This window comes from Nomascus leucogenys, chromosome 19, assembly GCF_006542625.1.
Source record: "Nomascus leucogenys isolate Asia chromosome 19, Asia_NLE_v1, whole genome shotgun sequence".
Lineage (NCBI taxonomy): Eukaryota > Metazoa > Chordata > Mammalia > Primates > Hylobatidae > Nomascus > Nomascus leucogenys.
The window spans coordinates 27,773,905-27,788,071 of record NC_044399.1 but is presented as its reverse complement, the minus strand read 5'-3'; the positions used below and the strand labels follow the sequence as shown (position 1 = coordinate 27,788,071).

General features: G+C 40.0%; 1 protein-coding gene across 6 annotated transcripts in view; it reads left to right on the top strand.

The window, feature by feature from the left end:
• TANC2 (tetratricopeptide repeat, ankyrin repeat and coiled-coil containing 2) overlaps nt 1-14,167 on the top strand; it is a 484,030-nt gene that overhangs the window by 433,681 nt on the left and 36,182 nt on the right. For all 6 annotated transcript variants that reach the window (XM_030800293.1, XM_012497692.2, XM_030800292.1 and 3 more), the window contains one exon: nt 7,859-7,967. In XM_030800293.1, the coding sequence (XP_030656153.1) occupies nt 7,859-7,967 (109 nt within the window). The remainder of the gene's footprint in view (nt 1-7,858; nt 7,968-14,167) is intronic.

Here is a 14,167-nt window from a genome sequence, read left to right as displayed (position 1 = left end):
ACTTCCATACTGTTAAATGAGGATAGAGGGGAGTGATTCTTGCTTTAGAAAGGGTTTTTCTCTAAAAGACTCCATAGCTCTGAACTCTTGAGGTACAGGATCATCAAGTGACAGTAGTTTCTCACTGCCTTGTAACCCGTAGTTATCCAGAAGTGAGTGTCATTTGTCTCCATTATCAAGGGACTACTCATGCCCACAAATGAGAATGCAAGTAGAATTTGCTCTCTGCTATTCTGGATACCACCTTCTCTGACTATTGTCAAAACACACATATTTATCCAGCAAAGGGGAGAAGAGAGAGTGCTGGGGGAAGGATCCTCAACTCTGACCTGTGATCGACTCTCTCCTAAAATATCTAAAATCAAATATACCTTGAATATAAGATTTACTATCCTCCTGAAAACCTCTGGTCTACATGAGAAATTTATATTCTTCCTGTTAGCCTAACTTTTACCTTATTTCTTAGGGACCAGTTAGCTCTGTCCTTATCCTCCCCTCTGCCTGAAGTTACACTTCCAAGTTGCATTTGCTAGCAGTGAATGGCATCTGTACCCCAGTAATTTTTCCCTGATCTATGGACTTCTCTTCTGGCTGCAAAGGTAGTAGGGTATGGTGTGGAAGGGTAAGGATCAGGGTTAAGGACAGGATATCACATTTCACCCTGCTACACACGTTAAAGACTAAAGTTCCATTTGAACACACAGTCGTCTTCCTATGTTTAAAGTCATTTGTGGTTACTGGTCGTTCCTTTAGTTTAGCGTTACATTAGTTACTCTGGAGAATATAAAAGAAATATAAAATAAAATACATTCACTTAATATGTCTCACTTAATTCTTACCACAGTCCTGAGAGGTAGATATTACTATCCCTGTCTCACGAAGAGGTTCAGTATCTTGTCTTAGCTTATAAAGTGTGTAAGTGGCAGAACTAGGATTTAAAAGTAGGTCTGTTTGACTTTTAGAGATGAAGAGGCAGCACTGTGAATGCCAGTAAGGAAATTTGTAAAGTAACTTTGAATCACAAGATGATATCATATAAGCTATGTGAAAATAATTATCTTCTGTCTTCACTTCCCTACCCCATGGCCTTTATGACCATATCTGAACCCATATTAAAGTTGATTATGATTACCATCTTTTTTTGTTTTTTTTGAGATAGAGTCTTGCTCTTCACCTAGGCTGAAGTGCAGTAGCATGATCACAATTTGTTGCAGCCTCAACCTCCCAGGCTCAAGTGATCCTCCCACTTCAGCCTCCCAAGTAGCTAGGAGCACAGGCACATGCTACCACACTCGGCTAATTTTTTAAATTTTTTGTGGAGATGGGGTCTGGCTGTGGTATCCAGGCTGGTCTGAAACTCCTGGACCCAAGCAATCCTCCTGCCTCAGCCTCCCAAAGTGCCAAGACTACAGGTGAGAGCCACTGTGCCTTGGCCTCATCATCTTTAATTATAAAGGGAAAGCATAGTTGTGCTCTGTCGTGCTTTAAAACATATCATGCTTCCTAGAGCTGTCTCTATTTTATTTCTTACCTACTCTTTCTCAAAATGCCAATCAAAAAGTGTCAAAATCATGGTTGCTGATTTTAATTATGTTAAAATTAAAGAATTCAGAGTTTATACTATACAAATGAGTATATTGTTCTTTACAGTGGTGGATTTTTTTTCACACAAATATGCTCTGAAACAAACACCAAGTTGCTAATCTTAGTGTGGTAACGGAACTAGGTTTCAGTAGAACTAGATTTCAGAAACACTGAAGTTGTCATTCTAGCTCTTTTACTTCCTAGGCGTGTGAGCTGGGTCTGTCCCTCAATTTCGCTTAGTCTCAGTCAGTCCTCTCCCATCATACTGAAAGTAGTATTTACTGCTACACCTATAGTATAATGATTTTTTGAGAATCTAAAAATTATTAAAGTATTTGTCTGGGTGCAGTGACTCAGGTCTGTAATTCCAACAGTTTGGGAGGCCAAGCCAGGCAGATAACCTGAGGTCAGGAGTTCAAGACCAGCCTGGCCAACATGGTAAAACCCCATCTCTACTAAAAATACAAAAATTAGCCGGGCATGGTGGTGCACGTCCATAATCCCAGCTACTTGGGAGGCTGAGGCAGGAGAATTGCTTGAACCCAGGAGGCAGAGGTTGCAGTGAGCCAAGATCATGCCACTGTACTCTGGCCCAGGCAATGGAGTGAGACTCTGTCTCAAAAAATAATTATTATTATTAAGTATTTTGATTTTTCAGTTGTTGGTGGTTTTTTTTGTTTTTTGGTTTTTGGTTTTTTTTTGTTTGTTGGTTTTTGAGACAGGGCCTCGCTGTGTTGCCCAGGCTGGAGTGCAACGGTGTAATCATAGCTCACTGCAGCCTCGATGTCCTGGGCTTAGGCAATTTTTCTGCTTCAGCCTCCGAAGTTACTGGAACTACAGGCACACGCAGGCATAACTGGCTAATTTTTTTGTAGAGAGAGAGTCCTGCCTTGTTACTCAGGCTAGCCTTGGACTCCTGGACTCGAGCGACCCTCCCACCTTGGCCTCCCAAAGTGCTGGGATTATAGGTGTGAGCCATCATGCCTGTCCCGAAGTATTTTGAAAACCATAAGATACACAGGTGTAAGATGTTATTATTTACTCATCCATTCTGCAAATATATACTCCTATTACCTAGACTCTGTTGAGGATAGAGGCCATGCTTTTTCACACGTGTGGAGTAGAGCAACATAGAACAGTGCCCTGCAGTGGGTGCTATAGTGGAGATGTGTACCAGGTACAACAGGAATCTAAGGAAGGAACCCCTGAGTTTATCAGGGGGCACCAGGGAAGGCTTCACAGAGGAGATGTTGTGAGTTGCCATTTGAAGAATGAGAAATTGTTTTTCTGATGAACTAAACAGGAAAGAGAATTCCAGGCAGAGGGAAAGCATGTTTGAAACCCTACAGATAATTTACTCTGTCTAGAATTGAAAGGATAAGGTAAAAAAGGTAAAGACAGACAAATAGGCAAGGGACAAATTGTGGAAAGCCTTTGGATACCATGCTAAGGAATTTAAATTTTATATCAGAAGGAAAATAAAACTAGCAAATAATTTTGAGCAGAATTTTGATCAGGTTTTTGCAATGTAGATCATTGGGATGGCCAGGGAGCAAGCAGTCAAGAATAAAATGAAGAGAATGAGATTCTTGTGATTTTTTTCAGGAGAGAAAGTATAGGAGAGGGGGGAAATAGCTAGTACGTTTTATGCCTGAGTAACTGGCAATATTTCTAAAAAAGAGAGAGAGATGGTTTTGAGGGAAAGCTCCAACTTCAAAAAGTGAGTTTGATAGTGATGGTGGTAGAGAGATCCAGCAGACTGAGAAGCAAAATTAAATCTCAGTGCTCAAGATGTCACCATGGGAGCCAATATAGAATGTACATTGCTGTTTCCCCTTATGTCCTACATACCACAAACTTTGAGTCCACTGTACTGATCAGAACCATCCTTTTAGTAATAACGTAGCATGCTTGTATTCAAGAAGAAATGAACTATAGTTGCCACCTTCATCTTATCCTTGACCTGTATTGCTTGCTGTTTCTCCTCAGTGCCTGATGCAAAAGCAAGCAGTTATCTCTAGCCAGCTGAAATGAAGACTAGAGAAATGCAGACATCTCACCATCATTTCTTAGTTATGGTGGTAAAATGAAAACACTAGGGCAAAGTCAATTCTATGTCTAACTGAAAATTCATTTCCTTGTCAAGCACAAGCTTTTCTACATTAATCCCAATAGGCATGAATTCTCATTAACAGCCCAGAGCATAGATAGTGGATCAGAGACTTATATTCAGAAGTTCTAGTCACAGTGGAACAGCCGTGGATGAGTAACTTAAAGTAATAATTCTTATACCAGGGAGGCTACAATAATTTTACTGTTAAGAGCTGGATGGAATTTTGAGATCTTGAGAGTAAGGTACTTCATAAATGCTTTGTATTGTGGTCTAACTTCCATATGGTCCGTTAAAATAACTTATTTGAAAAGAACAATCTCTATTGAAAAAATAAAATAGGCTGGGCACAGTGGCTCACGCTTGTAATCCTAGCACTTTGGGAGGCTGAGGCGGCCAGATCATGAGATCAGGAGTTCAAGTCCAGCCTGGCCAGCATGGTGAAACCCCATCTCTACTAAAAATACTAAAAATTAGCTGGGCTTGGTGGCGCATGCCTGTAATCCCAGCTATTTGGGAGGCTGAGACAGGACAGTTGCTTGAACGTGGGAAGTGGAGGTTGCAGTGAGCTGAGATCACACCACTGCACTCCAGCCTGGGTGACAGAGCGAGACTTCATCTCAAAAAGAAAAAAATAAAATAATCTATCAACTAAATTGAGTTTTCATGGGATAGATAAGAGTTCAGGGCCGGGTGCGGTGGCTCACGCCTGTAATCCCAGCACTTTGGGAGGCCGAGGCGGGTGGATCACGAAGTCAGGAGATCGAGACCATCCTGGCTAATGCAGTGAAACCCCGTCTCTACTAAAAAATACAAAAAAAAAAATAAAAATTAGCCAGGCGTGGTGGCAGGCGCCTGTAGTCCCCATATGTTGTGGGAGGGACCCGGTGGGAGGTAATTGAATCAGGGGCAGTTTCTCCCATGCTGTTCTCATGATAGCTGATAATTTTATAAGTGTCTGGCATTTCCTCTGCTGGCACTCATTATCTCTCCTGCTGCCCTGTGAAGAGGTGCCTTCTGCCGTGACTGTAGAGTTTTTAAGTGTCAGTAAAGAACCTGGAACACAGGGGATGGTACAGCTCCCATCATACATAGGAATCATCAAATGGATTTCATTCCAATAAGATTTTTAAAAGGGACTGTAATTTTTGCCTTTACAGAATTTCTAAATTGTAGTGGATACCAGGTCACCTTGTTTGATTGTTTAAATTAACCATAATAGAAAGGAAGTTATTTAATTGGGAGAATGTTTTTTTAGATGGAGTCTCGCTCTGTCGCCCAGGCTGGAGTGCAGTGGCGCAATCTTGGCTCACTGCAAGCTCCGCCTCCCAGGTTTATGCCATTCTCCTGCCTCAGTCTCCCAAGTAGCTGGGACTACAGGTGCCCACCACCACGCCCAGCTAATTTTTTGTATTTTTACAAAATAAGGTTTGGGGCTTGCACCCTCTGAAGCAACGACCTGAGCTGTATATTGGTCCCTTTTAGCCACAGCTGGGACACAAGGTACAAAGTCTGGAGACTGCACAAAGCAGCAAGGCCCTGGGCCCAGCCCACTAAGCCACTTTTTCCTCCTAGGCCTCCAGGCCTGTGATGGGAGGGGCTGCCATGAAAACTTTCAACATGCCCTGGAGACATTTTCCCCATTGGCTTGGTGATTCAACATTTGGCTCCTCATTAAGTATGCAGATTTCTGTAGCTGGCTTAGATTTCTCCCTAGAAAATGGGTTTTTATTTTCTATTGCATTGTCAGGCTGCAAATTTTTCAAACTTTTATGCTCTGTCACCTCTTGAATGTTTTGCTACTTAGAAATTTCTTCCACTAGATACCCTAAATCATCTCTCTCAAGTTCAAAGTCCACAGATCTCTGGGGCAAGGGCAAAATGCCACCAGTCTCTGCTAAAGCATAGCAAGAGTCACCTTTACTCCTGTTCCCAACAAGTTCCTTATCTCTATCTGAGACCACCTTATCCTGGACTAAATTGTCCATGTCACCATCAGCATTTTGGTCAAAGCCATTCAACAAGTCTCTAGGAAGTTCCAAACGTTCCCACATTTTCCTGTCTTCTTCTGAGCCCTCCAAACTGTTCCAATCTCTGCCTGTTACCCAGTTCCAAAGTTGCTTCCACATTTTTGGGCAGCACCCTACTCTCTGCAGTACCAACTTACTGTATTAGTCCATTCTCACACTGCTATAAAGAAATACCTGAGACTGGGTGATTTATAAAGAAAAAAGGTTTCGTTGACTCACATGGCTGGGGAGGCCTCAGGAAACTTATAATCATGGCAGAAGGCACTTCTTCACAAGGCAGCAGGAGAGAGAATGAGTGCCAGCCAGGGAAATGCCAGACACTTAGAAAACCATCAGATCTCATGAGAACTCACTATCATGAGAACAGCATGGGGGAAACCGCCCCCATGATTCAGTTACCTCCCACCAAGTCCCTCCCATGACATGTGGGGATTATGGGGGTTACAATTCAAGGTGATATTTGGGTGGGGACACAGAGTCAAAGCATATCAGCCATAGAGAGACGGTTCTAAGAGTCTGCAGTTCTTAGAGGCCGTAACAAATGGGGTAAGAAAACACATCTCAAAGGTGATCTAGTGTCCTCTCTTTAATGCCAGATTTTTTCTTCTAAAAAAGTTTTATTGAGCATTTTTATATGCAGTAGACTATGTTAGGCACTATGGAAAATATAAGTAATTCAGATTTCTTTTGTGAATGTAAATAGAAATACAACCCTAAATATACATCCATGTCACACATACATACACACATACATTAACACTTAAAGAAGTGTATCGTTAGGATGCTTTGAGCTGGAAAAAAAAAACAGAAAATTCCAATTCAAATAGATTTAACAGAGCAGAAATCTATTACCTCATATAACAAGTTCAGAATTAGGCAGCTAATAGGGCTCAAACTTTATTTTTCTGCAATTCTTTTAGCCTAGCCCTCCTGTTGACTTTGTCCTCAAGCCAGCTGACCACATGATTTACAAGAAAACTAAGGCAGTTTTGGACATCATGGGCAGATAAGACAATATCCAGAGGCAGACAAAAGAGCTTTCTCTTTCATAAACAGATTTGGGATCTGTTAGCAAGGAGATAATGGGGAACAGATGCTATCAGGAACCTCAGTCTAGTGGAGGAGAGAGTATGTGACAGTATGGCAAACACTGTGCTCGAGGATATACAGTCTACACTGGTGGCCATAGAAAGAAAGCCCTCCATTCTCCTCAGCTGGAGGGAAAGGGTAGGGGCTTGGTAGAGGCTGATCGGAGAAGACTTCACTTGGGGAAGAGGTTATAAGTCCGGTTTGGGTCATGTTGAGTGTGAGATACTGAGACCTCCAAATGGGGAAGTACAATAGACAGTTGGATATATACTGGCCTAAGGCTGAGAAGAAAAGTCTAAATAAAGAAAAAGATACAGAATATAGGTGGTGGTGAAGGCTTTGAGGATGGATGAGCTAATCTAGAGCGAGGAAAGAATAGGACCAAGAATGAGATCCTGAGGAACACTGACATTTAAGCATGGGTGGAATGAGAGTTGCTGACAGAGACAGAAAATAAAAATGAAAATCTTGTAATGCCATCTGTGTGTGGGATGGGTGTAAGCCAACTAGAACTGACATTTTGTGGTATTTATACATGTGATTTGGATAAGGAAATGCCTAGGAACCTTTCAATACCCATTCTTTGCCCAGGAGCAGGTGCCCTTCCCCAAAAAACCAGTTGAACGATATAGTTTTGTTCGAGGTATGACCGGACCTGAAGAGTCCCCCAACCAAAGCCGAATTGGGGCATTAACATTTCTATTAAAATGAATCAGACCGGACGCAGCGGCTCATGCCTGTAATTCCAACACCTTCGGAGGCCAAGGCAGGTGGATCACCTGAGGTCAGGAGTTCGAGACCAGCCTGGCCAACATGGCGAAACCCCATCTCTACTAAAATAGAAAAATTAGCCAGACATGGTGGCAGGCGCCTGTAATCCTAGCTACTCAGGAGGCTGAGGCAGGAGAATCACTTGAACCCAGGAGGTGGAGGCTGCAGTGAGCCGAGATTGCACCACTGCGCTCTAGTCTGGGCAACAGAGTGAGACTCCATCTTAATAAATTAATTAATTAATTAATTAAAATGAATTTCTCTTTTTTTGCAGGAGTGGTCACACGTTACTTGCCTTCTGGTTTTCCCGCCAAGAGGGAAAACTAAACCGACAGCAGACTATTGAACTGGGACATCACATCCTCAAAGCACACATTTTTAAGGTAATTAAAGCAGTTGGAACCATTTTTCCCCCATCTCTAGCAGACTTTCGTATGCTTTATGTAAGATACTATTTCAGTGTAGTCTCTGCCTTCTGAAGTTCTTTTGCTGCAAACTTGGTTCATCTCCCAACATGTATGGCCTGTTCCTCCCTAGGCCTTTAGAACTACATTGTGCATCTCCCAGTGTAACTAACTGATAAGCTTTTCAGAAAATCTATATGTATAATCATTGACAAGGTGCATATACACCTATAGATGTGTGCTCCATACATGACCTATCATCTCCTGAGGACAGTCATATTGTAGCAATTAGTTGCAGGTTTTCATGATGTCTAAAAAATCACTGAGGGCAATTACTCTTTTAATTTTTTAATAATTGTTTTAGTGACAATAATAACATTCCTGGTGCTATGATTTTCAAACCAACACTAACCTTCCTTGGAACTACTTCCCCTAAATCTCTCTTCAAATTATATCCCAGTTTTTCTCCCATTAGTTTGAAAACCTTTAAGAACTCTATAACATCAGCTTCTCTCTCAGCCTTCAAAAGGCTGAAATGGAGGACCAAAAAGAGGACACATAATTTGTTTGTGCATGTATGCATTCATTTGTTTATTCATCACTTACTGAGGCATTAAACTAAGTACTAGAGATAGAAAAACAAAAAAGATACAATCCCTAATCTCAAGGAATTTGTAGTTCAGATAACAGTTTTGGGTTAACCCACAAAAGTGGAGAAGGAAGTTACTGTCCTAATTTTTCTATCCCACAGTCTGAGAGTTCCAATCCCTACAGCTTTTTCAGAATTCTTTTCCTGCCTCAGGATGGAGAAATATGAGTATCTTAAACAGTTCTCTGGGTCAGGCTTCCCCCACAGGATATTGTTAAAAAATGAAACCATTGTCTTCAGAGAGAAAGATGGCATTAAGGATAATTTCAAGAGCCTAGCAAATTCTTCCCAATGTATAAGCACAGAGCCAGAGCAGCCTGGTCATCAGATGGACAGAAGTGAAACCCACAGTGACAAATCTTTTATTTGAATCTTACTTGTCTAACAAATCACTGTACCAAAAATGACCTTACTTAGTAGGAGCAGAGTGGAGCTAAAATAACTGGCAAGGTATGGCATTCCAGTTTCAAGCAGACTAAAAACTAGCTAATATTTCCATAAACTCTAAGAGCATTGTCCTGCTGTTAGCTAGTAACTGAAAGACAATAACTTAAGTATTAACCTTTTAGCATCACCATCTGCCTAGAATCAGATGCGAAGATGAAGCTAATCCCTGCCTTTGCTGCCCCATAAAATAAATACCACATTCACAGAGAAGTAGCATGAAGCTTCATTTGACCAAGCTTCATTTGACCAAGTATTTTATGCCGTACATGGAAACGTACATTTAAACATGCCCTCCTGTCATTAGCACAGTTTTATCTTAAATTGATACAGACAGCATGGTTGCCTGAGATAAGACTGGCTCCATGTGTGATTCAAGCCATAAATACTCTAGTGTACAGCATATGGTGATGACGTGACTGCAAGCTGAAGAATGAAGACTTGGACTATAGTTTTCCTGGTGCTGCAGTTTACAGGATCCTTTAAATGCAGAGTGTTCCCTGTTGAGAGGCTTTAACTTCTCCCAAACTGCTAGAATTCTCAATCTGCACCAGCTGTGGGTCAAAGACAAATATAGACTTTACGGTTAGAAATAGTTCCACTTGAAACTTCTATTCAGCAGTGACACACAATCCAATGGGTACTTTTTTCCAATTAATTTTACATTTCTCTGGGTTTTTCTTCATAAAGGTGATGTTTGTAAATAACTCACTTTAAAGAAGCTCATTGGATAAGCCCCCAAGGTTAGTTTTTGCCATGATCTTAAGATACCTGAGCCACAGCTAAAGATCCCTAAGATGAGATTGCTCATTTCTTCATGCTTTCCCTGTTTTCTTAAGTATTCAAAAATCTTGAGCAACCTTATCACTGGCTGGTAAACAGTTTTGTAAATTTAGATTCCAAGGAAGGGACTCCATTACCATTTATTGCCAACAAAAAGATCCCTTGCCTGAACAATAGTTACAGATACTGAAGAGGCACTTTTTCAAGCTATTCAAACATAAAAGTCTCTTTAAGAAACCATGAGCTTAGAATTTAATTATGCGTTATTTTTGGCTACATCCTGGTGGGTAATGGGATCACACTTCTCTGCCTGTCATCTTTGTTGAATTGAACCAAACTGAAGCTCTTTTCTGCCGTACTTCACAGGAACAAAGGGTCAACTCCACTAACCAGAAGAAATCAAAAGTCCATAGTACAAGTAAAGCTAATATTCCAAATCCAAAGCTATGTATTTCAGGCGTATTTCTTATGTATCTACTCCAGCCTCAGTGCGGTTCTCAGTGTTGCTTTGTGGTCCATTTACTGGACCATTTAGTTGACATTCATTTACCAAGGTCCATTCTTACTCAGCTTCTTTTCCCATTTCTTTTTCCTCTAGCTCTTAATAAAGCCAACTAATGAAACAAACAGCCTAACTTGTGAGTCACTGAAAAAGATCAAAGCTACCAAGTGTGACTTCCTTTAACTATTTTCCTCCCCTCACCAGCAAATCAATCTATATCATTATCAATTCTTACCTCTTTTTTTCTTGTTTTAGGAGAAAAGATGTTCCTATTCCTCTTTAATTGCATTATGAAATATAGGAAAGTACAGATAATTGAATCTAATCAAATATTATCTACCAGAGTTAACAAATGTTAACATTTTTCCATGTTTGCTTCAAATATTTTTATTTTTAAGAAACGAATGTAACAAATATAATAGATAACGCTTTTGTATTTCTCTCTAACCCCATTTCTCTGTCTCCCCTAGAGATAACTCCTATTCTAAATGTGTTAGGATTTAGCACATGCTAACACCCCTAACATGTTCTTCTCATCTATATTTTACACTTTTCCAATGTAGGTTCCTATTCATAAAAAATATATACAACTATTTTGGGTTTTTTAATACTATGAGATTCTATGACTTTTTTCTGTTTTTCACTCAACATCGTGTCTTTGAGATTTCTCTATAGATGTAGGTCAGTGATTTTCAACTCTAGCTATACATTAGATTCTCTTGCAGAGTTTTTTTAAAAATACACACACATTCCTGAGCCTTACTCCCAGAGATTATGAGTCATTGTTCTGGAGTAGAACCTAGGCTTCATTTTTAAAATAGACTTTATTTCTTAGACCAACTTTAGGCTTATATAAAAATTGAACAGAAAGTACAGAGTTTCCACATACTTACTCCCCCAACCACAATTTTCCCCGTTATTAACATCTTGTACTGATGTGGTACATTTGTTATAATTCAGGAGCCAATAGTGATACATTATTATTAGCTGCAGTCCATCCTTTATGTTAGGGTCCACTCTGTGTGTTGGACAACTCTAGATTTTGCCAAATGCGTAATGTCATGTATCCACCATTAAGTAGCATACAGCATAGTTTCATTGCACTAAAATTCCTTTATCCGCCACCTGTTCATTCCTCTCCTCTTACCCTCCTCAACCCCTGGCAACCACTGATCTTTTTACTGTTTCTATAGTTTTGCCTTTCCCAGAATGTCATATAGTTGGAATCACACAACATGTAGAATGTTCAGACTGGCTCCTTTCACTTAGCAATATGCATTTAAGGTTCCTACATGTCTTTTTTGGCTTAATAGTTTATTTCTTTTTATTGCTGAATAATATTTCATGATATGGATTTACTACATTTTATTTAGCCATTCATCTATTAAAGGACATCTTGGTTGCTTCCAATTTTGGCAATTATGAATAAAGCTTTTATAAACACTAAGAGGCAGGTTTTTATGTGAACATAATTTTCAACTCATTTGAGTAAATGCCTTAGTAGTGCAATTACCAGATTGTATGGTAAGACTATTTAGCTTGTAAGACATTGCCAGACTAGTTTCCAAAGTGGCTGTGCCATTTTGCATTCCCACCAGCAGTGACTGATCAGTAGTATTTTTGAAAAGCTTCCCAGGTAATTCTAATGCGCACCCCAGCTAGTTGAGAAACCACTATTCTTTTCTTTTCCTGTTTGAAAAATCACTATTCCACATCATTAATTTAAAGATGGCAGTATAGCAAGCATGGTAATTAAGAGATCAGACTCTAAAAGCAGACTGAGTTCAAACCCTGTCTCTCTTAATTCCTGACTGTATGACTTTAAGCAAGTTGTTTAACTTTATTTTTTTATTTTTTTGGAGACAAGGTCTTACTCTTCACCCAGGCTGGAGTATAGTGGCACAGTCACAGCTTACTGCAGCCTTGAACTCCTGGGCTCAAGCAGTCTTCCCACCTCAGCCTCCCAAGTAGCTAGGACTGCAGGCAAACACCACTACACCTGGCTAATTATTTTTATTTTTTGTAGAGATGGGGGTCTCACCATGTTGCCCAGGCTGGTCTTGAACTGCTAGTCTCAAGCCATCCTCCTTCCTTGGCCTCCCAAGTGCTGGGATTACCACCACTAATCTTACTAATCTTTAAAATGGGAATAATATTAGCCCTTGGTGATTGTGAGGATTTAATTCATTAACATATATATTCCTCAGAAGAGGGGCTAGGATCTCTAAAGGCTACACACATATATATATTTGGGGTTAAGAGTCACCAAAATGTAGGTGACTCTTACCTACATTTAATAGTTATATATGTAAATGTTATATATGTAACAATTATAGTAGAAGCCCCTTTCTCTTCTTTCCCTTACCGCATATCTTTCATATCTTTCCCTTACCCCATTCTCCTCCCTCCCCAGAGATAACACTTATCCTAAAGTTAGCATACATATGTCAACAGAAAGGTAACTGTTACAGGTCTTAGACACAATTTTACTTTAAATTTAATAGTTGGGAGAAAAGCATATAATGCTTAGTTGGATTCATAAGTGTAATGTCTTAGGAGTAGAAGAAATTGTCTGGGATTAAAAAGGACAATTTTGGGGAAGAGGGCCAAGGATGGAAAATGGTTTTGAATTAAAGGTAAAGGGAGAAAGCAGCAATCAGCTGTTTTGTCTGTTTTCGTCTATTATAGTTGCTACTTTTTCAGCTAAGATCAGAAGTGAGGTCCTGAATCAGGTGCCAATTACTTTTCCTTTTTTTAGTTGGTATAATGGAAGGAACATGAACTTTAGAGTAAAAACAGATTTGGCCTCTAATTCTAGCTCCAGTAGTTGTGTGTCTTTGAGCAAATTACTCAATCTTCTCTAGATTGTTTCCTCCTAAATAAAAATAGTGATAAATTCTACCTCCTAGGGCTGTTGTGAAGATTAGATTACATTAGAGAAGCTAAATCTGGAAAGGCCCTAGCACAGAACCTGACACATTGTAGATCTGAATAAATGTCAGATTTCGTACCTTTTTTTTCCTTCAACCATCATAAGTAAGACATGTCTTCCATTGCTAAAAGTTTCCTCTGTTAGACTATGGATATTTCTTAATGCTGATTTTTCTCTCTGAATTCGTTAATATAATTTATCGTTCCTCAAAAGGTCTTGAGGCCCACACATATTATAAATTAGGAGACTGAGGCCCAAATGGGGAGTCACAGCTAAGTTTCCTGGTCTTCCAGGATCTACAATGGAGGTGCGCTCAAGAACCTAACTTGTCTGGACTCCAACCCTGAGTAACATTTAGAATTCTTCCTCAAAGATCTGGAACTATTCTATTTCACGTGTCAAAATAACAATCAGAACTACTTAGTGATGTGTTTGCTTCAGTTTTGTTTGCATGTAAACTGCACGGCCAAATGAGAATTTGTGATTGATGTCCCTGTTACTCGCACAAATTAAAAGAGCTTCTGAGTAATAATGAGCAATCAGAAGCTGCCCTTACCCACCTTTCCTACTGTTTTCTGTTTACCCAGCTCTGGGTGCCTACATGGGTACTACAGTAGACAGATTCAGAACAGAGCCCAGCCTCCTCAAGGCCAGAGAGAATATGGACCATGTAGAAATTAGGTAGCCATTTTTAAATAATCAAAGAGGATGAAAAGGGAAATAATCTTGTGGTGTGAGGGGTTAAAACTGGATTCAGTTTCGGCCTCCCAGCATGGGATTGTGTTTCTGGGCACTCAAAGGTCTACTCTGCTAGGATTTGACCCAGCCTTTTGGCTCATGCTCTTAGGATAGAATGGAATGAGAGGATG